At 41.3% G+C, this 26336-nt stretch overlaps 2 protein-coding genes and 1 long non-coding RNA gene across 10 annotated transcripts in view; 2 read left to right on the top strand and 1 right to left on the bottom strand.

Moving 5' to 3' along the window:
- Window positions 1-9114, top strand: part of LOC101075768 (microtubule-associated protein 4-like) — a 53391-nt gene extending 44277 nt beyond the window's left edge. For all 8 annotated transcript variants that reach the window (XM_029831265.1, XM_029831269.1, XM_029831267.1 and 5 more), the window contains 2 exons: window positions 14-179; window positions 3437-9114. In XM_029831265.1, coding sequence (XP_029687125.1) covers window positions 14-179; window positions 3437-3441 — 171 coding nt within the window. In that variant the 3' untranslated portion in view covers window positions 3442-9114. The remainder of the gene's footprint in view (window positions 1-13; window positions 180-3436) is intronic.
- Window positions 9115-11759: 2645 nt separating this feature from the next.
- LOC115247904 (uncharacterized) lies at window positions 11760-14229 on the top strand. The gene is made up of 2 exons (XR_003886977.1): window positions 11760-11965; window positions 13836-14229. It is a non-coding gene; the product is annotated as an uncharacterized lncRNA (long non-coding RNA).
- On the bottom strand, window positions 13054-24980 carry LOC101064672 (myosin-7). Its single transcript, XM_029830852.1, has 39 exons — window positions 24869-24980; window positions 24686-24722; window positions 23908-24116; window positions 23679-23822; window positions 23447-23603; window positions 23340-23367; window positions 23146-23254; window positions 22808-22900; window positions 22660-22723; window positions 22374-22472; window positions 22178-22281; window positions 21963-22101; window positions 21762-21880; window positions 21526-21675; window positions 21231-21401; window positions 20844-21153; window positions 20621-20691; window positions 20250-20455; window positions 20010-20133; window positions 19792-19928; window positions 19340-19595; window positions 19023-19265; window positions 18771-18947; window positions 18446-18591; window positions 18276-18366; window positions 17814-18203; window positions 17162-17288; window positions 16938-17056; window positions 16652-16848; window positions 16167-16350; window positions 15901-16066; window positions 15704-15828; window positions 15283-15591; window positions 15009-15212; window positions 14625-14921; window positions 14417-14521; window positions 14238-14333; window positions 13381-13515; window positions 13054-13170 (listed from the first exon to the last, which is right to left on the bottom strand). The coding sequence occupies exons 3-39, from the start codon at window positions 24106-24108 to the stop codon at window positions 13150-13152; spliced, it is 5814 nt and encodes a 1937-aa protein (XP_029686712.1). The 5' UTR covers window positions 24109-24116; window positions 24686-24722; window positions 24869-24980; the 3' UTR covers window positions 13054-13149.
- Between the last annotated feature and the right edge of the window lie 1356 nt (window positions 24981-26336).

Raw genomic sequence — 26336 nt, 5'->3', positions numbered from 1 at the left:
TGTCTGTCTGCAGGAAGCGAAAGTAGAAGAAAAGTCACCTTCATCCCCTGGAAATGCCCCGACAACAGGACCAGGAAGTGTTGGCAAGGAGAACGGTGTGAAGGAGATGATGGCAACTCCTTTTGGAGGAGACGGACTGAAGGAGTCTGTTAGCATAGACAAACGCATCACCCAGACAAGTGAGTGAAGACTGAGTAAACGCTTAAATGCAAACCTCGGTTCCGTCAAGGTGCACATTATTAAAACCAAAACCAGAAGAAATGTCAATCAAATCAATCAATATAGCGTCTGCTACAATCAAAATTGTCTCTAGGTCCTTTACAGAATCCCAGGGCCTGACCCCCAACAAGCAACAGTAGCAAAGAAAAACTGCTCTTTAACAGGATGAAACCTTGAGCAGGACCGGGCTCATGTAGGGGGACCCTCCTGCTGATGGCTGGCTGGGTAGAGAGAGAGGAGAAGGGGGAGGACAGGTAGAGGAAAGAATAGGCAGAGATCATGCAAGTACATTAATTATAACAAGCTGTCAGTGTAAGCATTGAGTGGGTCGGTGGGGTCAAAGGTCGGCAGGTCAGTACACAGCTATGACGTCGGCAATACCTGTAGATAAAAACAGAGAGAGAGGGACCAGCCCCCTCCCCCCCCCCCCCTCTCTGTATCCATCAAAGAAGCAGAAAAACTACACAAGAAAATGTGTTCATGACATCATCAGATGTGACACCAGTTCAATGTGGTCTAATGTGAGTCTGACTGGATCTTTTAATGGAACCTGTCACCTTTTATGATGAGCAGATCTCGGAGAACATTAGCAAAATTTTATTTTGAAAGGTGCACCCATCTGATGTGCTCCGGCTCCTGTAACCACTACAGCTGACAGGAACACTGTTAGTTACTGTTGTTATAGCTGTTGGTGTGACCTGTGTAATAAAGGCTCCCAATTTAAAAATAGCAAAAACAGACACACCCATGATGCCATGTTGACACTCCTCGCAGCTTTAGCAGGTTCTTCTTTATGTCTTGGCTTCTTGCTGGGTGTATTTGCACTATAGTGTTGGACCCTTATTAACAGTTGGACAACCTCAACCAACAAAGCTGCAGAGGCTAACCATGTCTCCTGTGCTTGACCCCTCGGTGTTGGTTGTCTCCGATGTCTTTGACAGCTTTGAGCCTGTAACCTTGTCCACTGGACATGACTTTGTCATGCACCTTGATTTTTAAGATTATTGCTACCATAGGCCCGTCTGTCACTGCAACAACTGATAGCAGCTTTCTTTCATGGATGGTGCAGCCATTTATAAAAATCCCTGGTCTGGATCTCACAGCCTCCTGGAGCCCTATAATTTCCAAAATCCTTGAGAAGGTTGTCTACAGTCAATGAATCATTTTCTCCTGAAAGACATTTTTAAAGTATTCCAATCTCTTTTAAGAGTTTCAAATGATGTCCTGCTCTCCACTGACTCTGGAGACTTTGTGTTATTATTATCTTCACACTTAGCTGCAGTCTTTGATACAGTGGACCACAAAATAAATATTATTATTAATGCCTGCCATAGTGACCATGAGTCTTCCTCAACCAACTTGTGTGGAGTCCCACAGGCCTCAGTTTTAGGATCTCTTTAATTTGCTATGAATCTGCTTTCCCTGGGCTCCATACCTAGGAAGCAGGGTGTTGCCTTTCCCTGCTATGCAGATGACATGCTGATATATGCGCCTCTGAAAAGGAGACACACACCTCATGAAGCTGGTGCTGGAAGAATAAAGGACTGGATACCTGTTGCTTACTTAAAATTAATGAAAATAAGACAGATGATGATGCCGTTTGTTATCACCTGGCGGGACTACTGTAACTCTCGTTATGGGTGTTAATGAGTCACTTGCCTGGGTCCATATGGTCTAAAATGGAGCAATGAACTGGCAAACACAAGCAGGAACACGCTAGCTTCCCTTACTTGGCTACCCATACATTTTAAAAATCTTTTATGTACTTTTCATGGCCTTGTCCCTGATACCTCTCTGGCCTTCTTCAGCCTATAATTCTTGCTGTGCTCTATGTCAACTGACAAACTGCTCCTCATTAAACCCAAGCACAAGCTTAAAGGTGCAGTATGCGCTCTAGCATGGTTTTGTGCTATTTCATTTTGGTCTCCAATCGTTGGCGTTTTCCCTTGAACCGCTAGCTGCCTGCCGCTTAACACACTGTGACAAAGCCCAGTCTCTAGGGACAACATGGGGGTCATAAATGTAACAAACATCCTCTAGACTAGAGGGACAGGCGGTGCACCAAAACATAACAAACCATGTTCCAGCCAATAACCAAGATGGAGTTGGGAGAGGGACGTGGGCGAGTACGTGAGCAGATATTAATATAAAGTTACTCACTGAGCAGTTGGAGTTAGCTCAGCCATCTTAGCAACGTTAGCATAGCACAGATCCGCTTTTGATGGGATGGGTATCCATGACAGGGCTAGGTTGCTCTGTTTTGTTTTGCATTTGCTTCAAACGTCAACGGAAGTGAGGACGTGCAAATTCACATAATCTCAGAGGGGCTGGGTTTTCTCGAGGAGGAAACGTGAAACTTTTACATAATGTAATTTGCACCTTCACCTCGAATATGTCGGCCGTGACTTTCGCAAAAACTAGATTCTTTGCGGGGAGGTCCAAATGAAGATGATGCATCCCTGCAGCTTTTAACAGGCCACTGCTGCGCCAAACAGCATCCGTCCAAGTGATGGATGAGTTTCCTGCTTGTGGAGGTAGAATCAGAGCTGTTTTATAATTCATAGCACATAGATTAGACAAATGTAAAATATGCATATTTATCATGTTTAAGGCCTCATTAAAACTGAGTTTGTTTCCTGATGTTATTTTATTATAAACCTTGAAATTGTTAGCATAATCATTGTAAATAACTAAGTTTAACTACATGCTGTCATGTAGGAGTTCAATAACAATTTTCCTGAAGGACTGTTCATCTAAAACTTTCCTAGGACCTCATTATTGTATTTATTCCAAATACTAACAGACAGGATAATGGCTCTAATGAGGATATTACTCAGAAACAGTTCATTATCATGAAAACATGCAAATCTGTTGTAACATTTGCTAACATTAGCCATTGCTCACTGACGGCCTTGTCCTAAGGGTGCCTCTGTGGTCCTCTTGTCTTCCTTTCATGGATTCCATTATGTATTTGTCTTGGTAGTTTTCACGATTCTATTATTAGTTAATGGTAGTTGGTTAAGGCCACAGAACCACCAGTGCCTCTCTGTCTGCACACTCCTCATTCTCCTTGAGATTGTTTTTATCTTTTAAGGTAGTGCAGTTTCCATTCTCTGCCCAATATCATGTACATGTGAGGGACTGGTCTGGAGGGTGTGTTTGTGTGGCTGAATCTCTTTAGCTTTGGCCTGAATTGTCCCTGCTTTTCTCTTCACAGATTGAGTCCCAATGATGTGTCGATTTTGGTGGGATGCACTCGGCACTCATCAACCTGCAAACCAACCAACTGACCCACCCCGGCGCAGTCACTCTCTTCTCGGCCCCATCCTCCATCTCGCCCACTGCAGCACAGAACTGACCGTTAGCCTCAGTGTTCCTCCTTCATCTGTGGTCTCTCTGCCAGCTTTCTGCCACCAACCCTGACTGTTGACCTGATCGTGCTACTGGGTCGGTGTTTGGCCACTCCTACCACAGAAAAAGAGCACTTGCTGTGTGAGCTTCCACCAGCTTTCAAGCTAAACATATCCCCTTTTTCATTCCTGATTTAGAGGGTTTCACTGGCAAATGAAACAACCTCAATGCAATAAATCAGTAGTCAGAGCTGTCTAGATGTACACTAGGTACTGGCAATTCCTCCACTATTTTAACATGTTCCCACAGCTCAAAGAACCAGCCTCTTTAGCTAAGTGGTGTGTCCCATGCTCTTATCTCATCTCTGCCTGTGTAATTCCCATCCCAGACTGTGTCCAGGTTAATGACATGACTAGCTAAACAACACATTACATCCCCTATACCAAGCAGCAATTGTTTCACTGCATCTTATGTCATCCTAGGCGGTCTTCGCATCACTCTGCCCCATCATTATTTACAGTTTGTACAGTTGCTGTGAGTCTCTATCGTACTATTGTTGCAGAGCAAGACAAGCAGAAGACAGATAGAGCACGTCGAGAATGAAAACGGGACTAAACTAGATTATTCTTGTGTGTTATTCTTACAAGAGAATCTGAGCCGTTAGCTGCTGCACCTTAGCTTCTATGTCACCACTAAATAGTTTGTAGTTCTTGGTTTTGATGTGGCTGATGTGAGTGGAAGTACCACTGCTGAAGGCAGACTTCACTTTAAAATTGCGTTTGACATGAAGGGAAACTACGATCACGCTGAAGTTGGTAAGTTTTGATGCTAATTATTGGTGTTGAGTTAACTTTGTTGTTCTATATGATCCAGTGTGGCCAGTTAGCTCTGTCCAACCTTGCTTGACCCAACTGTCTACAGCAGTTTGAAAGATTTGCTCGTGAATTATCTGTGTATCCTAATGTAGCAAAATAACTTATTTCACTAGTTAGCCGCCATGTTCAAAGGCCTGCCAGCTGCACCTGCAATGGTTGATGGCTGATTCAGTCGGTTGGCGTGAGATAGTCGTTTGTCTCACGAACTCATGGTTTCAGAGCTGGTTGTGTAAATACTCTTTCTGCCAAAAGAGGGACACAGACGTCCAGCAGAGGAGGCGCAACTACAAACCCACGAGGCTGAGTTGGTGCAGCGGTCAGCATTATGTGGACCCTGTGTTTGTGCAACAGTGCCACCTGGAGGAAGGTACATTTTAGGACACTTTTGAAAAGGTGACGTCCGTTCAAATGCGTATGCGATTATTTACGGCGACAACGTGAAGTTTTAATCCAACCAAATTTGAATGAACTTTAGCTCATGATTCAACTCTGTTATCTCTTGTGCAGTTGTTAAATCTTTACCACAGAAGCATGACAAGTCTGAGAGTATATAAGAAATACGTATGTATGAGGTCTATTTTTGATAGTATATGTTTTATCGGCCCTGTAACAGACTCTGTCTATGGCTCTAATTAGGACTAAGTGGCAACACATATCTTTAACAAGGCAGCAGTGCAGTTTCAGGCCATGACAAGTCCTCAACATTGAAATCCTACCTTCTAAACTCTACCTTCTCTCCACTAATGAGGTCCTCCATTTGACTGTGGTGAATAATGGTTAGCGTAATCATCCTTCAGTGCTTCTGTCTGTAGGTGAAGAGCACTCCTGGCTCATACAGCAGTGTTGAGGTGACCAAGCCTCAAACCCTTCTGTTTGTCACATAGGACCTTTTTGCAGAACCATAAATGACAGAAGGATATTCAGAAGTGCTGCTTCTTCATTTAGGCAACTACCACGAGTAGCCTGACAGATTTCAAAGACCGGCGGACGGCGTCCACACTCACACATAAGCACAGGTTTACAGATGAAAGCACATCCACCTGGAGAACTTAGCACAGATAAGAGAGCAAAATCAACACAACATAATAACTGCAATCAAACAGATTTTTTTTATTGTTTGACAATAGACAATGATAACATAACTAACCCATTAAGCCCAGCCTGCAACCTTCTTGTCCATTCTCCATCTTTAACACACCAAACGGTTAGCCGGGAATGCTAGCTGTTAGCTGCACACGCGCTGCTGATTGAGCAGAGCCATACTTCGTCACTGAACTCTTCTCACTTTTAAGCTCTTTGCAACCGAAGAACGAAAATGATTGTTTAAGTTGTTCTGTAGACTTTTCTGAATGATTTCAGGGCAACATTGTAGCATTCAACCACATTTACACATTCCATCCTCATTCCCAAGTTCATTTTCACTGTAGAAGCATCAGCAGAGATGTTCACTGAAACATTGACTGAGTTCTGGAGGAACATTTCTGGATGACTTTGGCTGTGAAGGCGGAACCTTAATTAGCACCTTTATTGTTTTATGTAATGTAATGATAAATTTAAAAAAGTTGGTTGTGTCAAAGGTAACTTTTTTTTTCTTTATCAGAGTCAGACAACGGAAGGGTACAATAGCATTATTGAGGAAAATCACTTTCTATGGAAAGAACACTGTGATGGACCTTGACAGATTTGATTTAGACTTTATTGTGAGTAAAATGAGCCGTGGTAATAAAGTCATCCCATCATTACTCAGTATTTCTATGCATTGTGCATATAAGGCTGGTGGGTCTATAATAAACTCATAACAGGTTCATGTGGTACTGCTGTATTTGTCAGATGTGTGAAGTGTTACTACTGCATCCATCCTGTAGAGCGCGCTGCTTTGCGTCCTGAACACTGATAGTCTGGCTCTGAGTCTTAACAAAATAGCTTGAGCACCCCCGCCCCCTGCTTTGGTAAATTGATATATTGTTCTTGTGAACAGCAGCTTTAATGGGTGAACGATAGTAGGAGTCAGGAATACTGTCACTTATTGTAATTGTACAGAACCCCTCAAATTCACATGTCCTGTGCACTTTAAATACAGTAGGATTCCTGTATTGATGCACTGAGGTGATATAACAGTTGCTATTCTGTATCTTGCTAACACATTATCAACTGTGTAGTGTGTGTGTGTGTGTGTGTGCATTTGGAAACAAAACAGTGTTACTGTTTATGTAGTGGCGAGTCTGAAAGAGGTGATCAAACGGTCGACAATAAAGAATATCGATGTCCTGTATAAGCCTGTTTAGTTTTGCACTGGAAATCGTTCCCATGAGTTGCCTAAAATGAAATCCTGATAATAGACGTGTATGTAGATCATATATGAACAGGCGTCCTTGTTTCTAGAATGGAAGGACAAAGACGTGAAAGCACCTTTACTGCTGGTCTATTTTGGACATAAAATGGAAAAAAAGGGTCTAAATGTGCGTTCCGAGCTCAGTGGAAGACAATGTTCTGATGGATGGTGTGATGTTTGTTGGATGATGCACTATTGCCATTTTGTCTCGAGTATTTTAGTGGATATTGTCGTCATCCTGCAGGCTGTGACAGTTTCATATTTACCTCTCCAGTCTGACCTCATGTTCCTGCCGACATTCAGTGGTTATTGACATCTGACTGAACTTTCTGCTTAAAGCAAATTACTATATTTAAATTTTAGGAGAATTATTTGGCATTGCATCATTATTTCATCTCTTTAGCATAATTTCTCTAAATCTAGCCAAATATTCCACAAGGACTTTTCAGAGACATTTATTTGAACAGCATCAAACTGCTAAAATCACCTTCACAACAGATGTTTGGTACCATATTCAAAACCTCACATATGGACCTGTTATCGGCAGTAAATAAACCTGTTTACTGCAGTTGAGAAGGTGATCATATTTGTCTTTAATTAAACACTCATGCGGCATGTATAAATAATCTTTACGTCCGTATTAGTCATCCTACAACCCGTTGGCTAAAGAAGGACCATATAAAACTAGACAAGGGAAAAAAGCTGACCCGTCACCATTTATGGATGCTTCTGATATGATGTTCTAGGATTGTAGTTTTAGCCGATGATGATAACCAGATTCACTCTGATGTCTTTTCACTGCTGTTGTAGCTGCCACCTCAGTACCATTATCCTCCTTGTATCTGACACTGCCCGTGTATATAGTAGTATATTTGGCACCATGTTTTTATCACTCCAGAAGTATGTTAAATAACTAAAAATCACACAAAAAAAAGCGATGTTAACAGGGTGTTGAGGGTGGACATTCCCATTCATAAACCTATGTGTGTGAAGGTTTACTGGTATTACAACAAGACTGGAAAAGGCAGGAGAAGGTGACTCTTTCCTGATTCAGCGTTTGCCTTTTTTCCTCTAGAAAAGGGCTGCTGAAGATTCAAGAATGTCCAACATGTTTTTAAAATGCAAGATTATGAATCCGTGTGTGGTTTGTCTCTGTTCTGTGTTGGAAGATGATATATGGAATCTTTACTGGACTCAGTCTGACAGGGCAGGAAAGCGAGGCCATGTGTGTCCGCTCCACAGGAGCGCTGCAGGAAGTCAACGTGGACTCATGGGAAAAGATCCGACCATGGAAATAAGATCAATCTTGGATGCTTAAGGTTTAATAAAGCTGACACACACTGCTTAGCTCTCCTGTCTGTGGACACATGCTAAAGTGATGTTCTGTACTTGTGTGTGGAACCTTTATGTGTGAACACCGGGCTGATGGCTGAAGTCTCGCAGTGTCTGAGTGTTTGACAGGAATGGAAACACAGCAGCCAGTCGGTCCTATCGGACACATCTACCCATGAATGTTGAACCCGCTGTCATTCTGAAGACAGCTGATGGCCTGGAATAGAATCAAGGGGAGGGTCCCCCTCCCACAAAGGCTCGTCAGTATCACAGCACTGAAAAGTAGCTTTACCACGTCGCACAACCAAAACTAAAATTTACGGGGGGGACTTTAATCCTAATCAAACTATCGCTGCTCTTCATATGAAATGTGTGTTGTCGTATTTATAAGGTCCCATTTCCAAAACCCAGCGCCTGCACACTGTTGTTCTGCTTTAAAACAGCCATTTTCCCACTGTAGAGCGTACTTCTGTTTTTTGCGTATTTACCATTAAATTATTGCGTAATGCTCAAAGCTTTGGAGCACCCCGGCCAGCATTAGAGTAGGTCCAACATTTACCCGGTATAATAAAACAAAAAGGGTGAGAAGATCAGTGGTGAAATGAAGAGGTACAATGGGAAAGGTACGATGCAGGTGGGAAAAGGGCAGAACACCTTTTCTAGCAGAACTACATCGGTAATGTTGGATGTACCAGACGCTTTATTCAACGGCAACTATTGACGCCCAATGTTGCGTTAAAGGGAATTAGGAGGGAGAACGACAGAAGAAACTACTTTTCAGCTCTGTGCGGTGGTTCCACTGTCGTGTGTGATGTCTTTTCTTTAGGGCACAACCTAGCAAGTGCATGAAGACAACCAACAGGCTGCTGCTTCTTAGAGGCATCTGTCCAGGTAGATAGAGATCCCCCCAATTCTCAGTATTTGGTATGAAAGAGATGTTCATTGTGATTAATTGTTAACCAGTGACGTGAATATTAATCATGTAATAAAATGAAGAGAAATGTGTCCCATCTGTTTCCTTTATTCATAATTCCATACATGTCGGGGTGCCAATGAGGCACAGCTGATCCTGTATCTGGAAGATTTGGGTGCGTTTATGAATTTTGGGGTGGGGGCTGCAGTGGTGAATATTTGATAGAATAAAAGCATATTTATGTAGCCACCATGTTCAGATATGCAGCCCTGGGCTTTCCAATTCCTCTTCAACCTTTATATTATCTGATAAATGTTCTGGTTACTTCTCAGACTGCACTCACTAACCAGGCCACTACATTAGCCTTCCTCCTTTTCTTCTTTCTGCAAGGTGGTGAGTCTATGAGAGATGCCAGAAGGAAGTTACAATTCAGGAAGCATGTTTGGAGGAGTGGAAGAAGGTGGAAGGAGCGAGAAGACTGGAATAGCTTTCAGAAAAATAAATGCAAAAAGAGGCAATAATTCTTCAGAAGGGAGCAGGAGAGAGGCTAGGACTTAGGAAGGAGGATCATTAGTGATTAAATGTAAGGATGGAGGGAAACACAGAAGAGCAATAAGAATGAAGGAAAGCTGGTAAAAAGCTGCAGTGCTCAACGGTTAATGACAGGAAAGGGATCAGGGACATAATCCCAGGAATCCCAGTCAACACATCACACGAACAAATGCAAGAGCGAGTCATTTTAAACACCTGAAAATGAATCAAAATGGATTTTCATCTGCCAGTCTGTCAGTTCTTTGATGAGAAAAGACTCCCACCAAGGTTTTCCTTGGATACATATGCAATACGGATTATATCCCAGGCCAATTAGATGGAATAACTGTCAGAGATTTGTGCATTTGGCAGCTGTTTGTTAGGAAGGCAAATGTGTGCAAGGTGTGTGGAAACCCATGAATATGGAAAAATGAGATGCTGTAATTGTGGAGGAGAGCGAAGTTTAGCCTAACAATGATGTGCGGCAAAACCATGAAAAACCAGCGTAGGTGCAGAAGGTCAAGACTAGCCAAGGATGAAGATACAACAAAGAAGGTGACACAAGACACATGAATAACAGAACAACTTGGCAAATAAAGAGGCATTAAATGCAAAGGATGTGAAAAGCTCAAGAAGAAAACAGATCAGAAACCAGCCGAACTTCCTATGCAAATATTTAAGACCAGTCACTGCTCAGACAATCTCACAGAGAGCAGCGCAGAGGAGGGTCTCTTAAAAAGTCTAAATTTCTTCGGCTAAAAGGGAAAGCACAAGTGACCTGCTGGACCTGAATTTTAGGTTGTTTAAGCTAAAGAAAGCAATTCTCCTGAGAGAGATGCTGCAGCACAGATGGCTGAGCCTGCTCTGGGCGTTGACTGAATTGGGACAGCCAGCACTATTCAACTGGATATTTCTATGCGCCCACTCTCCCCTTTTTTGAATGTGTAGTGTTCCCAAAATGGACATATGGACAACATCACATTACAGTTTTGATACATCAGTCATTCGCATCTTTTCCACATGAAAATGACATGATCAAGCCTGAGCTCCCATTACGTGGTCAGATTGGGAAAATGTTACTTTTGCATTTTCTTTCTCATTTCCCGAGGTCCCCAAATGCACCAAGGCGGCCCACTTTGAAGACCATAGCACAAACTTAATACCTTAATGCCTGTGGTCACGGACCGTGACCTCCCTCGGCCTGGTGGGCCTCCAAAGGTGGCGTCTCCTTCGCCTCAGGTCTCGGTGCCCAGCCATGTCTCAGCTTGTCTAAGCTTGTTTGTGTGTGTGGGTGTGTGTGTAAGTGTGTTGTATGCATGTGTGTGTGTGTGTCCTTTTCTTGATTCTCTTGTTCTCTTTGCTGTTTTTATCCTTTGTGAGGCACTTTGTGCTACCTAGCGTATGAAAAGTGACATATAAATAAAGATTGATATTGATATTGATATTGATATTGATATTGATATTGATATTGATACTGATGCTTCGTCTTCACTGTGTGTTTATAGCAATGCGGTCCGGTTGATCATGCGGTATTAATTGAGCATTGCAAAACAGCAATGTGAAAAGAGTAAAATAACATGAAAAAAATAACTGTATTTATATTGAAAATGAGAACACCAGCAATAGATTAACATATTGTTGAGTCCAAATGAAACTCAGTCTTTCAGTTGGAGGCCTGTTGGCTGCCTCCTCTCGTGTGAGTCGTTGCTCTCATTCGTGGTTACTTTCCAACTTTGCACTGAGAACTATTACAATTAACTGATTCCTCTTTTTCTCTTTCAAAATGATAAATGTTAAATAACTAAATGGTGGAAATTGTGATAATTAGTCTTCTTTAGGGTTATTTACTTCTCATTTTCTCACCTAGCCTGTTTTACTCCATGGTCATTTTACTAGTCCAGGAGAGAGAAAATAATAGTTGCTGTTTTCCAAATCTTTAATTGTAATATTATAGATGAGCCAAATAGCCATGGTAAGAATGTTGATATTATATATTATATGACTGTAGAGGACCTTCTTTACTTTATACCCCATACAGTGTGTACTTTAAGGGACTAGTTTGTCTGAAATTCCTTTCCTGAGCTTTAAGCTTTAGCTTGGAAATCAGGTCTGTCAGAGGTCCTGTTCCCAGCTGTCCTTGAGTACGGACATCTATACGCACACGTACATGCAAGGGATGTGTGTATGTGAGGCGCCTTGTCTCTCTTAAGTCTGACATTTGATCCAACTGTATGTTCAGATGAGGGTGCTATTGTTAGGCTCCTTGTTATTTACTGAAGGTCACTTGAGGAGGTGTTGAGCTTTGGTCTCAGTCTCCTCTGAAGCCAGTTGTCTTTGCTGCCAGAACCAGGAGACTCTCATCAACTCAAGGCTCTTGCTGTTGACCAGGACCAAACTAAAGAGGGCAAAAAGGTACGGACTGCATGATCTTGATTTGCTTCATATTGTTCATATAGTTCATATAGTTCTATGCCAGTACTGCGTAATAACAGCCATACAGTATTTACCGTGGAGAAGCTGATTGGTATCAAAAAATGTGGTCATTGCTTCAATAATGAGTATTACTAAGTGGTAGTCAAGAGTGATTGCATTTTATGTGTAAAGATTTCATCTTCATGAAGAGTTTCAAAGCTAGGATCCTGTAGAAGACACAAGGCCTTCCACCAAAAAACTCATTTATAGGATCTGGTCTCAAGGGTCCGGCCTGTATTGTTCAGGGTATTGGTTTTTGGTCTATTTTTCACTCTGTAATGACATAAATATTGTTAAAGGACAACTAAAGTAACTGAAGACTTGCCAAAAATGCATCTTTGTAGCAAACTATCCAAACCTTCTCTCACGTGCCACCTGTGATTTTTGTTAGATTGCATCTATAGCAGTCTTTCATGGCTATATTTCCTCAAAATGCTTCTGTGAAAGAACCTGTTCAGCAAAAACAATTGCATGCTAATTTATTTGAGCTTCTATGTGGAAATAAATTGCCCTTTGCAGGTAATACAATATCCTGCACGTGTAGAACATTCCACAAGTGCACAGTTTTCAGGCAATGTCAAATAGAATTTTTTTTTGTCATACATACAGTTTTCATTGGGGAAAAAAATAGTACACCATATGAAAAGCCTGGGTTTATTTTTAACATTTGGAGATGTGGTTGTTTACCCATTTTACCAATACTGAGTAATATTACTAAACAAATGAGACAGGGGGAAAAAAACTATTTAAAACACTGTTAATTTCTTTTTAAAATAAATCCTTGTGAGGAATAAGTGAGGACACCCTCTAATTCACTCAACTGACCATTAACTGCAACACTTAAATAACAAAGTTGTCTTTTCCAGATCCAGGTAAATGAATGATATAACTAATAGTACAAACGGTGCTCCTTTGTGGCTAGAAGATTAAGTGAAAGATATTCAATATCATTTATGTGTTCTTAGTTTCTGGAGAAGTTATTCACCTGTATTCTTGTGGTGCTGCGAGTGCAAAAACAGAGCCTGAGGTTTGATATGCAGATTCTTTTTATTCTACTGAACAACTGACATGCTTAGGGAGACACTTTCCAAATGCCTCAGAAACAGATTTTTCATCCTCGTGCTTCATTCACCTTCAAATCCTTTCTGAAATAAACAAAAAAAAAGTACTGAGCATAATGGAATGTGTTTGTGTCAGCTGTAATCACTTATTTATCAGAGTTATCATTGATGGGCTAAGCTAATGTTAGAGGAGCAGACAAACAGCCACACTCTGCAGCCTACTGGCTGCTGAAAATTTGCCCTGGTTTGAGCCATATTCATTGGTTGGTGATTCTAGTTTGTGCAGTGACTGACCTTTGACCCCACGTCGCGGCTCTTGGCACGAAGCTTGTTCACCTGAGACTCAGCAATGTCAGCTCTCTCCTCAGCCTCATCAAGCTCATGTTGAATCTTTCGGAACTTTGTGAGATTACTGTTGGCTTGTTCCTCCTGTAGAACAACATTAGTTATTTTTACTTACCGTATATATATTAGATTTGACTTTCAAATTTTTTAAATTGTTTTACATTTTTAAATATATGGGTACATATATTTTTCTTTATATCATATTTGAAGTAGAGGGAAACAAGTTTGGGTGTAACACTTTCCTGGCTGGTCCTAGATTCAGCTGCAGAGCTTTTAATTGGTACCAGAAAACCAGCGCACAAAACTGTCACGTCATTGGCTTCCTCTTTGTTTTCAAATGTCTTCATGGTCTTGCCCCTTTCTAACTGTCTCACCTGCTCCATCTTTCCACTCGATCACTCAAGGCAGAACATCACTCGTTGATGGAGGTCCCTAAATCTAAGAGGAAGATGAGACGGAACCATTCTTCCTCTTCACATCCTGCAGGCTGACTCACTTCCTGTTTTTAAAAGCCTCTCATTTCATTCTCTTTGGCTTTTTAACCGAGTTTAAGATGTTGCTTTTGATGATGCTTTTTATTGTCTGCTATTTGATTGATCATCCCAACTGACTGACTGACTGACTGACTGACTGACTGACTGACTGACTGACTGACTTCTAAAAACTGAATGACATTGATGTTGGGACTGGAGCATCTGTCTCAACATTAATTGATTGAGATAATGTGACAATTGTAAAATATTACCCTGAATAAAAATGTAATATTTTAAAGTTCATTAAAGAAACTGGGACAATGTATTACTTACCGCCTCCTCAGTAGCTTTTTTGTAGGATTTGACCTTTAGCTGCAGCTTGTCAGCCAGATCTTGCAGACGTGAAAGATTTTTACGATCCTCCTCTGTCTGCAAAGAACAGTATTGTACATTTAAAACAGAAACATAGATTAAATAATCAGATTTAATGATCACAATGGAAAGAAACTTGCCTGGTAGGTCAACTCTTTGATTCTTCTCTCATACTTTCTAATTCCTTTCACAGATTCACTGGATCTCCTTTGTTCAGCCTCTAATTCGATTTCCAGTTCCCTGATCTTTTGAGGAGAATTATGAAAATTGCGATTTATAATGCATGTTTCATGATGGAGGACAGCAGTAAAATCTGATGCCTGATATATGTATTATCTTAGTTCTCACCCTGGCCTCCATCTTCTGAATCTGCTTCTTGCCTCCTTTCATGGCAATCTGCTCAGCTTCATCCAGACGGTGCTGCAGGTCTTTGATAGTTTGCTCCATGTTCTTCTTCATGCGTTCCAGGTGAGCGCTGGTGTCCTGCTCTTTCTTCAGTTCCTCTGCCATCATGGCCGCATCAGTAATGGCCTTCTTGGCCTTTTCCTCAGCATTTCTGCATTCCTGAACTGCTTCCTCCACTTCAGTCTGAAGCTGGGAAGTATCGACTTCCAGTTTCTTCTTGTGGTTCAGTAAACTAGTGTTCTGTCAAACACAAATTTGAATTATTCTATAATGTCAGAAGTGAAGTGAGAGAGAGAAAAGAGCCATTTGGTGGCTCCCCTCTGTTACCTGTGAGTGCAGCAGCTGCACCCTCTCACTGACATCCAGCAGCTCTTGCTCAGCAAGTTTACGACTCCTCTCCGTTTGCTCCAGAGAGGCCCTCAGTTCCTCCACTTCAGCCTGAAGCAGGTTGTTGCGTCTCTCTACAATAGCGATGTTCTCCTTTATCTCGTCATTTACTCTCAGAGACTCATCAAGCTGCAGCTGAGAATCCTGCAAAGTGCGATGTCATTTGTCCAGTCGGATTGTGAAGCAAATAGCAAAATCCCTGTAAAATGCAAACCTTCAGATGTGAATGGACAGATTTGAGCTGTTTCTGGGCCTCAGCTGCCTGCCTGTTGGCCTGGCTCAGCTGAATCTCCATCTCATTCAGATCTCCCTCCATCTTTTTCTTCAGACGGAGGGCCTCGTTCCTGCTGCGGGTCTCAGACTCGAGAGAGCTCTGAAGAGAATCTACAATTCGCTGTTGGTTTCTCTTTGCTTGTTCCATCTCCTCGTCTTTTTCAGCCAGCTTGCGTTCAATATCAGCTTTAATCTGGTTGAATTCCAGCTGGATTCTGAGAATTTTTCCTTCCTCATGCTCCAGTGAAGCCTTTTTATCAAGAAAATAAAGACAGTGGGAAGCACATATTTGATTAGATACAAACAAAAAAAACAACATTTAAACCAAAAACTTTTGCCCAGCATCAGACATTCCAGATTACCTCTGCTTCCTCTAGAGATGTCTGTAACTCTGACTTTTCCTGCTCCAGCTGTTTTCGGATCTTCTCCAGCTCGTGGATACTCTTTGCCCCCTCACCGATTTGCTCAGTGAGATCAGACAATTCCTCTGAGAAACAAAACGTAACTGTTATCACCACTTCAGGCAGTAAAGCTATATTTAAACTGGGAAAATCCTTACCCTGCAAATTTTTGTTCTCTCTCTTCATAGTCTCTAGATTTTCTAAAGATTCTTCATACGAGTTCTTTAGTTTAAAGAGCTCAGTGCTCAAAGACCTGGCTTCTTTCTGAGAGCTTTCAAGCTCACTCTGCGACTCTTCATACTTCTGTTTCCATTCTGCTAAAATCTGACATTTCATTTGTTAGCCACTTGACCAAGAGCAGAACATAGCATAAACACACCATTTATGTTCAGTCGCATGTTCACATGTGAATTTTAAATGTTACCTTGTCAAAATTCCTTTGCTTCTTGTCCAGAGCAGCAGCAGCAGCATTAGACCTCTCCACATCCACCATCAGATCTTCAATCTCGTTCTGCAGCCTGTGTTTGGTCTTCTCCAGTGAGGAACACTTAGCATTCACAGCTTCAACAGCCTCCTCAGCCTCCTGCAGACGCTGTGCCAGCTTCTTCCTGCATTATAGAGGTACTGATTATCCTGTTATGGGGATTCTGAGTTAATTACTAAAGGTCCTTGCAGCTACAAAATGATTATTTACATTGGAACCATTACAAAGCATATACGCAAATACATTAGTAACTCTTTATCATCCTGAGGATGTAGATTCTCCACAGCATGGGGGGGGGGGGGGAATTTGTATTTTTGGCTTTGTTTGATTTATTTTTATTTAATTGCCCTAATCCAATGTTGCAGGGTTTGACTTTAAATGACATGTTAGTAATTAATTGTGTCTTGAATAAGAGATTATCTTACTTTGCCTCCTCCAGTTCCTCGGTTCTCTGGATAGCATCAGTTTCATACTTGGTTCTCCACTGAGCCACCTCAGAGTTGGCCTTGGACATGCTCCGCTGCAGCTCAGCCTTGGCCTCCTGCTCCTCCTCGTACTGCTCCCTCAGCAGGTCGCAGTCATGGCGGGCAGACTGCACTGCATGGGCAAGAGCACTCTTGGCCTGAAATCAAATTATAACCACGGTAAATGCCTCTCAAGTACCAATACTTGATCCACATGAATGATCTTGTTCGTCTGCTTATTTGCTACCTTAATTTCCTCCTCCAGTTGTCTTTTGATATCTTCAATTTGTTGAGTGTAGGATTGTTTTCCTCTAGTCAGTTGAGACACAAGCGAATCTTTTTCCTCAAGTTGCCTGGAAAGTTCACCTAATGATCAAAATAAAGACAAATCATAAGGGAGTATTGTTACTGCGCCAGCATGTCCTGTAGTCATTGATGAACTTCAAATGCAGAAATGATGAAGACACCAACCATTCTCAGTTTGAAGCTTTGCTTTCTGAATGGTGACATCATTGATAGTACGTTGTCCTTCTTCTGACTTTACTTTATATTCCTGCATCTGGTCTTCAAGAGTTCTGCACATTTTTTCCAAATTATTCTGTAAAACAGAAGGAAGCATAAATATTTGAATCATCTGTGTAATTTTTGACACTTTGGCTGGCAAAACGCTCTGATCCTACTTTATAAAGTATGGAATCAGACTTTCACGTTCATTCTAATATATACCTTTGGTGTCACTGTCACAGTTGATGAAGAATCTCAGGATGAGCTTTGTCTCATTGCATACAGAGGCATCAATACTATCATTTAATTTTAGATTTTAGTATCTGTATGATTACTTCCCAGTCAGCTTGTCAGTGTTCTGTGTAAAATTCCTTCCATACTGCACAGCAATATTTTTTACAGAATCGTTTTGAAAGTCACATCTTAATCACTGTGATATTTAAAATGCTGCTGTTTGATTGTGAACAGATCATATTCAGTGTTCTTATGGTGACACTGAGCCTGTGTTTTCCAAGGTATCTAATTATAATGTAGGTACAGATGTCTTACTTAATTCATAGAGTGCACAGCTTGGAACTTGTTTATGTAATCAATTTTACATTACTTGTATATATTATACCTTTGATTTGACAATATGTTCCATGTTGGAGACCACATCATCCAGTTCCAGTCTGAGCTCACTCTTCTCCTTCTCCAGTTTCTGCTTGACTCTCTGCAGGTTGTCGATCTGCTCTCCCAGGTCAGCAACGCTGTCAGCTTGTTTCTTCCTGAGAGCGGCTGCTGTGGCTTCGTGCTGCAGAGTTGCCTCTTCGAGGTCTCTGCGCAGCTTCAGGAACTCAGCCTCCCTCTTTTTGTTCATCTCAATCTGGGCAGTTGTTGCCCCACCAGCCTCCTCCAGCCTCTCGCTGATCTCCTCCAGCTCTCTGGCTAAGTCTGCTCTCTGCTTCTCCACCTTGGCTCGAGCAGCTCGCTCTGCTTCCAGTTCTTCCTCAAGCTCCTCAATGCGAGCCTACAGCAAAGGGTTTTCTGCATTACATGACTGTAAATTGTGAATATAGCAGATTGCATTCACAGATTATACCTGCAACTCCTTCAATTTTTTCTGGAGCTGAGCGCACATTGCCTGTTCATCTTCTATTTTACCATTGAGCTGGTTGATTTCAAAATCTTTCCTGTTACAAGTAAAGGTGTAGTTTGAAAAAGTGACCATGTTGGTTTTAAATCAACATCCACTGGTTTTGCTTGTATTACTTTTTTAGCTTCTCTTCCAGCTGCTGCTTGTCATTTTCCAGGTCCATGACACTTTCCTGAGTCAACTTTAGGTCTCCCTCAAGCTTGCGTTTTGCTCTCTCCAGATCCATTCGCACTTTCTTCTCTTGTTCAAGGGATCCCTCCAACTGTGGAACAAAGTAAAATATCCATTTGTTCATTTAATCTAAGGATGGGACAATTCTCATTGCTTAACTGACAGTTTGCTGTAAATAATCCACAATTAGCAGCAATTGCTAATATTCCATCTACAGTATATCATTAGAATACTCAATTATTTTTGCATTATTTAAAATTGATTGCCTACATCATCGACTTGTTGTTCCAGCTTAGTTTTGGCCTTGGTCAGAGTGTTGACTTTGTCTTCTTCACTCTGCAGATCATCCAGTGTTTGCTGATGAGCTTCCTGTAAAGCTTTTTTCTCCTTGGTTAACTTGGCGATGATTTCATCCAAAGCAGCCATCTCCTCGGTCAGGTTCTTCACCTGTGAACCACAAAAAGCTCAGTTACTGAGACCTCATTACATGAAGGAGCTGCTTTGAAGCAACTGTTGGCTCACCTTGTTCTCGGTGGCATGCTTCTCTTTCTCCACTTTAGCCAGAGTCAGCTCCAAGTCGTCGATGTCTTTCTTCAGCTCAGAGCATTCATCCTCTAATTTCCTCTTTTTGGCAGTAAGTTCAGAATTCATCTCCTCCTCATCCTCCAGCCGTTCTGTCAGCTCTTTGATTTTTGCTTCCAGTTGGATCTTGCTCTTAATCAGCCCTTCGCATCTTTCTTCAGCATCGCAGAGATTATCCTGCTCCTAATGTTATTGATAAAGATGAAGAGTTACAGCATGGCAGATACAGGGATTTCCAATTGTAATACGTAACATACAGATTGAACTTGCAACTGCAGGTCATTTTTCTCTTGGAGAAGAGTGACCGTTTTTTCCTCCAGTTCTTTTCTACGAGCTTCAGATTTTGCAAAAGCCTCTTTCAACTTGAGGAATTCTTCCTTCATGTTGGCCATCTCTTTCTCTGCCTCAGCAGATCTCAGCAGAGGTTTGATCTTGAAGTACAGCTTCATCCAGGGCCAATTTTTGACCCCCATGAAGGCACGGATGTTCCACTGGATCACCAGCAATGCATCCCTGTCAAAAAACACGTTATCACTGTCTTTAGAGCCTCAATGAGAACCATGCCGACTTATATTTAGAGAATATTTCAGTTTTTCTATGTCCTACATATGGAAAAAGTCCAATACAGCAAGCGTATTGCTCGAGAATCTTAATTTCCTGAACGATATTGAATGATTTGATGGAAATGAACAGCAAAGTGATTCGTCACCTGCGTTCAACAATCTTCTGGAATTCAATTCTTGCCAGAAGTCCTCTTGAACGGGCTTGAATGCCCGTGATGATTAGTGCTAACCTGTCATCTCGCATCTCCTCTAGCAGACCCAGAAGTCCAGCTTTAAAGAAAACCTTTATTTAGGAAGAAAATTCATTAGTCAGTTTTAACATGTTAGATGTGAAATTCATTCGATTAATTCATGGAATAATGACCTTTGTGTGCCCCAGTTTATACTGGTTGTGGTCAATATCCAGAGACCCTAAGACCTTTTCTGCAGCCTTTTTGTTGTCAATGAACTGTCCTTCAGGAACGGCATTTGGGTTCAGGATACGATACCTTTTGGACATTCATGAAAATAAAAACGCTTTCCCTTGCTGGACACTTGTGAAATTATTTCAATAATTTTGACAGTGGCCATCATTGAGAATAATTCAATCTTAATGACATGATACCTCTGTTTGAAGTCTCCATAGAGGATCCTGTTGGGGAATCCTTTTCTGCAGATCCTGATGCCTTCCAGCACACCGTTACAGCGCAGCTGGTGCATGACCAGAGGATGCTCCATGGACCCAGGAGTCTTGGTCTCATTGGGGATGATGCAGCGCACAAAATGAGGGTGAGTAGACCTCAGATTGGTCATCAGCTTGTTCAGGTTTTCCTGTATGTGCAAAGCAAAAAAAAGTGCTTCATGTTTCATCTTTGGGAAGAACACCATAAAGATAAACCAGTGACACCAAGCTTCAAAACATGTATCTGAATGAATAAGTTGATCCATTAGAATTAGTGATTGTAATCATAATAATCATCATCTTCATAATCTTACCCTGTGTAATGCTGAGACCGTTTGGAAAGATGAACCTTTCTTTTTGCTACCTTTGCCTTTTCCACCAGTTTCTTGAATTAAAATAAAACATGGATCATTGGTTTCACATCATTCCAACCATCGATGATGAAATGTAGAAAAGCACAATTCTTTTTTAGGTAAAGCCTCTTAATTCTGCAGTTGTGCAAAGGAAAAAGTCTTTGACTCTCTTCAAAAGACAAACCTGCGTCAGCTCCAGCATAATTAGCAAAGAGGATGGATAAGAGTTTGAGATTAGACTTCTGGTAGAGTCCAACCACCGTCTCATTCAGAGGGTCCTTGTTCTTCACCAGCCAGTTGTTGATGTTGTAATCAACAGTTCCAGCGTAGTGCATCAGGGCAAAATGGGCCTCTGGTCTCCCTTTGATAATCCTGGGCTTCTGGAAGTTGGAAGATTTACCCAGATGGTGGTCGTAGAGTTTAGCTTTAAAGGTGGCATCAGATGCTTTGGGAAACATGCACTCCTCTTCAAGGATGGACATGATACCCATGGGCTGTGAAAAGGAACAGCATTGGTATTTTACTTCTCTTCTCTTTTCCTTTCTTTGACTCAAATGTAAACACATCTCACCTTTTCAATCAGGTCAATACAGGCCTGCAGGTCCATACCAAAATCAATGAAAGTCCACTCAATCCCTTCCTTCTTGTACTCTTCCTGCTCCAGCACAAACATGTGGTGGTTGAAGAACTGCTGCAGCTTTTCATTGGTGAAGTTGATGCACATCTGTTCGAATGTGTTGAACTAAAAAAAGATCAAGAATTAGAGCAAAGCAATTTTGCCAAATTATAACTAAGAAATCATAATATCACATATTCATTAAAGAAATTATTTCAGAGTTTAGAGCATATATCTACAGAAAACTCACATCAAAGATTTCAAATCCAGCGATGTCCAGCACCCCAATGAAGTACTGGCGGGCCTGCTTGGTGTCCAGGGACTGGTTAATTCTCACCACCATCCACAAGAACATCTTCTCATACACTGACTTAGACAGTGCACCAATAGAGTAGTTCACCTTGGGATAAAATAATTATAAAAACGTGTATTATCATCAAAGTATCTTCATGTAAACATTTTTATATTTCGGTTTTGAAGGCAGACCTGGGCAACATTTTGTCCCTTGGTGACCCACTCGTTTCCAACTTTGACCCTTGGGTGACAGAGGCCTTTGATGAGGTCTGCAGAGTTCAGGCCCATCAGATATGCTGATTTGTCAGCATCTGGAACAGGAAAGTGAATATTGTGACTGTGTCGACTGAGGCCAGAACCTCACTCAAACCTGACCAACAGATCTTCTCTCACCTTCAGTTCCATCGGCCTCTGCCTGCTCCTCTCGCTGCTTCTGCTTGAACTTCATGTTGCCGTAGTGCATGATGGCACCAATCAACTTGTAAATACTGTTTTTTTCTTCTTGGGTAAAGCCCAGAACACCAAAAGCATCCTGGTGCGATACATTTTTTAAAAAGCTGTATGTTTTATTCATTTTTCAAATCTCTAAATCTGTTTACTGCACTTACATCCGTAGCCATCAGCTCTTCAGAATCATTGATGGAAGCTACTGTTGTCTCTCCTTGGGAGATGAAGGCATAGTCGTAGGGATTGTTGGTGATCAGCAACATTTCTGCAAGAGTAGATTAAATTGAAATGTATAATTTTTGACCAAATTGACAGCACTGCACAATAATCATTGTGGTCGAGATGTGATGAACATACCCAGAAGTTCTGGCTTTGCCTGAGACAAGATCTGGTAGAAAATGTGGTAGTCCCTCTCAGCTTTGAGCTGGAAGGTCACGCGAGACTTTTCCAGCAGGTCTGCCAAAGGAAAAGGTTTTTTAGGGAATAGTGCTGTGGTTCTGCACTGTGTCTACATGTCTCTTTCTGGCTGGATTGCTTGTTGTATCAACTCCAAAAACCTCACTCACTTACTCACTCCTTTGTCTGTCTTTACAAACATGTGTTTCAGTGTTTTCATCTGACACCGGTGATTTCTTTAACTTACAAGTCTCAATGTCTGCGGAGGCCAGTTTTCCTCTGTTGTCAAAATGAATTCGGATGAATTTACCCTAGAATGAAATGTTGTATATATTTGCATCACTAATGATTAATGTCTTATATCTGTAGCTTTCAGTGGTCATAAAGATGCTCACAAATCTGGAGGAGTTGTCATTCCTGATGGTTTTGGCGTTCCCAAAGGCCTCCAGAGCAGGATTGGCCTGGATGATTTGATCCTCCAGGGTACCCTAATAAAACATAAACAAGCAAGCAGCTTTTAAAATCCAGCTACTTCAGTTCTGCATTAAAAATGTCCTCTTGAGATTCCTCCAATAATCTTTTCATAGCCTGTTAATATATCCATAAATATTATCAAGCATTAATATCAGTTCCAGATCCATCTATGGCTGATACCTAAATGTCACAGAAACACACAAATGAAACCATAAAGCCATACATCCAGATTTGTTTAATGAATGTTTTCATTGCAAACCTTCTTCTCAGCGGATGCATCTTTCTTCCCACTCGGAACAGCAGCGATGCTGGCAAAGTACTGAATGACTCGCTTGGTGTTAACAGTCTTTCCAGCACCAGATTCTCCACTGATTGGAAGACACAGTAAAAGTCTTTGTATTCACCCAGACGCCCAACAACTCGGTCACAGACTGATTTGTTGATTTGACTTACGTGATGAGGATTGACTGGTTTTCTCTGTCTGTGGACAAAAGAGGTTTTTTTTAAAACAATTGTATCCCAACTGGAAACAGCAACTAGATGAAGTTAAGGTCGCTGACCTGCCAGCATATACTGGTATGCGTTGTCAGAGATAGAGAAAATATGAGGAGGGGCTTCACTCCTCTTCTTTCCTCTGTAGGCCACAACAACTTCCTGGTTGTAGACTGGTAGCCCCTTGTAGGGGTTGACAGTCACACAGAACAGCCCAGAGTAGGTCTGCCATAGAGAAAGATGGGAAAGGTTCAAGTGCTGGTGCCTCATGAATATAAGACATTCAGACATCAGCCTTACGTAGATCATCCATGCTGCGTAACGCTCTTTGAGGTTATACAGCACGGCGGGCTCGTGGAGGAAGGTGAACATGGCCATGTCTTCAATCTTATCGAACTTTGGTGGGTTCTGAGGGTGTACATCACACTCCTTCACCGTCACTGTCTGCAGAAATGTTAATATACCGTAGATTAAACCTGTGCAAGTGCACACAACAGTGTACTTTATAGATATGAGGTCATATTCACACCTTTCCACCTGCAGTGTTGACAGTGACTTTGTCGCCCTCACGATTTGTGATGGATGCCTTGATGTACTCAATTTCTGGATCAGGGACAAAGCACTCTTTCTTCATGTCAAAAACACGTGTTTGGGCTTCTAGACGTTCCTTATCTGACTTTCTCAGGTATGGAGCTGCAGCTCCAAACTCTGACATGGCTGCATCACCCATGTTTTGGCCTACAAAAATAAAAATCTTGTTGACATATCACAGCAGCCACAGAAAATCCTCATGCTAGAAAAGGTATGTGAAGGGACTTAGAATTCATTAGATCTGCTTGTCCATAAACGCAAGGTTGAAATATTAAGCTAAACCTCAATCTTGATTATCTATGCAAACATTTCAGTGCTTTAATGATTTACGAGCCATGCAGGGTAACTTTAGTAAGAGAGCCTGACTTTTCGGCTCATGTTTCAGTACCACTTCTGCTTTTTATGTTCACTGTGTAAATATTAACTGTCACGTGGTAGAACTGGAACATTATCTTTCCTTGAGTTCCCCAGTATTTTTGCAAATCTAAAGGAAAAGTTATTGTCTAAAAGACAAGACCAAAAACTACTTTACTCTTCACGGCTCCATCTCAGAACCACCTCACCTGAGTTCAACCCATCACCGATTTGTGCTTTGACTAACTCCAACATGGATCAAAGGTTTCACTCTATACAGAAGCCAGATGCTTTAATATAAAACTGTAAATAAAACCATGTTATAGTCATTAAGCAGTCACCCAAACCAAACAGAATTTTACCTGAGGTGAGTCAACAAACAGGAAACTTGGATCTGTGCTGTTTACATTCAGGACAGGAGACAAAGTGTCACAAAACATGACGACTTCATAACTACTCAAGTAAAAGTTAGATTAAATCTGGGATATAAACATTAAACACAAATCTGTACCAGGGTTATTCAGCTGAGTGGATCCTTTTCTTACCTTTGACCGTCAACCTTTGTCAAGTGAAATAAATGAGCCCAGTGGCTGACACTAGGCGGTCTGTCCATTAATAAAGGTTGCATGTCAACCAAATATGGGAATGAATATCAGAGATGTGGCATTCAGGTTGCCTATTACAAAAAGCATTTTCCATTCGCTGCTATTTCTTGCCGTCCCCTTCGTACAACAGCCAGATGGGACATGACAAAGCAGGAGGGGGGTGCAGGAGCTGTGGGTGCAGGCACACAATTTCTTTATTAATGCTGTGATTTATTTGAACTGTGATTAACAAAAAAAAACAGAACAATCTCTGCAAAAAAAGACAGAAATGAATCATTGACTCAGCTTTATACATATTACACTCCTGAAGAGCCCAAACTAATCTAACGTGCAGCAATCCCTCAGTGACTGACACACTGGACACGGACTCGATCGAAACCAACCTCTGTGAATCCTGTTAATATGTGAAATAAGTTAAACCAACAAAGGTTATGGGACATCAAATCTCCTCTGATGTTCAGCAGCAGCCCATTAAGTGACAGGGTGTGAAATACATGTCAAGAGGGAGAATAAAGAAGAGCAGCTGTCTACTGAGAAACAAGACAAGGCCAAGGTCACAGCTGTGACATAGCTCTATTATCACTCACCATACACATGTATGGCCTTTGTCCACCCCGGGATAATTGGCATTGGTGCTCTTCTTTTCTAACAATAGAAATGCCAAAGGAATTATTATTAACGTTATATCACCTTTACATGAGCTTCCCTTTTAGATGCTTTTTATTCATCTAATTTTCCTGCATCATATCGGCTACTATAACAACAGGAGTAGTACTAATACTAGGACAACTACTAATGCTAATATTGCTGCTCATAGGTTAGAATTATGGAGATACCCAAGAATTTCAGTATTTATCAGTGATCTGGTTTTGCAGAAGTGGGTAATAATTGTTTTAACTGATTGGAATATGTGAGAAATGTGTATCTTCTATGACAAAAAACTTAAATAAATAATTGTTTTTAATGAATATATGATTGGTTCTCCAGGGAATTGACATGATATATAATTAGATGAACACGTTACTGTTATGGAAACCTGGTTTGCTGATGTTTTTCTTCTCATACATAGTAATACTCAATAAAACAAATCTTTAAACCATCATCACCACCTTTTCACATCACATTTAAGTGCACATTGAGTGCATTTTTCATGTGCACATTTAAAATCTATAGTTTGTTTTGTCTTATCCACTTCTACATTGTGTGGATAAGTGTTCCGTGAGTTTATCCTGACAGGTCCGGTGAGCAACATTCAGCCACCATGTACTCAACAGCAAGATGGGGCCCTGAAAAATGCTAGATGAAAATAATTTATCGACAATAATATTAAATGGGAGGCGTCCAGGGGGCATCCTAACTAGATGCCCAAGCCACCTCATATGGCTCCTCTCAACGCGGAGGAGCAGCG

Source organism: Takifugu rubripes, chromosome 22, assembly GCF_901000725.2.
Source record: "Takifugu rubripes chromosome 22, fTakRub1.2, whole genome shotgun sequence".
Classification (NCBI taxonomy): Eukaryota; Metazoa; Chordata; class Actinopteri; order Tetraodontiformes; family Tetraodontidae; genus Takifugu; species Takifugu rubripes.
This window is presented reverse-complemented; position numbering and strand designations above follow the sequence as displayed.

Bases quoted from the DNA above. Each gene is read 5' to 3' on its own strand.
- LOC101064672 (XM_029830852.1), bottom strand. From the start codon at position 24,108: ATGGGTGATGCAGCCATGTCAGAGTTTGGAGCTGCAGCTCCATACCTG. The intron at 18,592-18,770 runs GTAGGCAATCAA...TTTGTTCCACAG, and splicing joins TGGAACAACAAGTCGATGAT to TTGGAGGGATCCCTTGAACA. The intron at 15,213-15,282 runs GTTTGCATTTTA...CGCACTTTGCAG, and splicing joins CTGTCCATTCACATCTGAAG to GATTCTCAGCTGCAGCTTGA.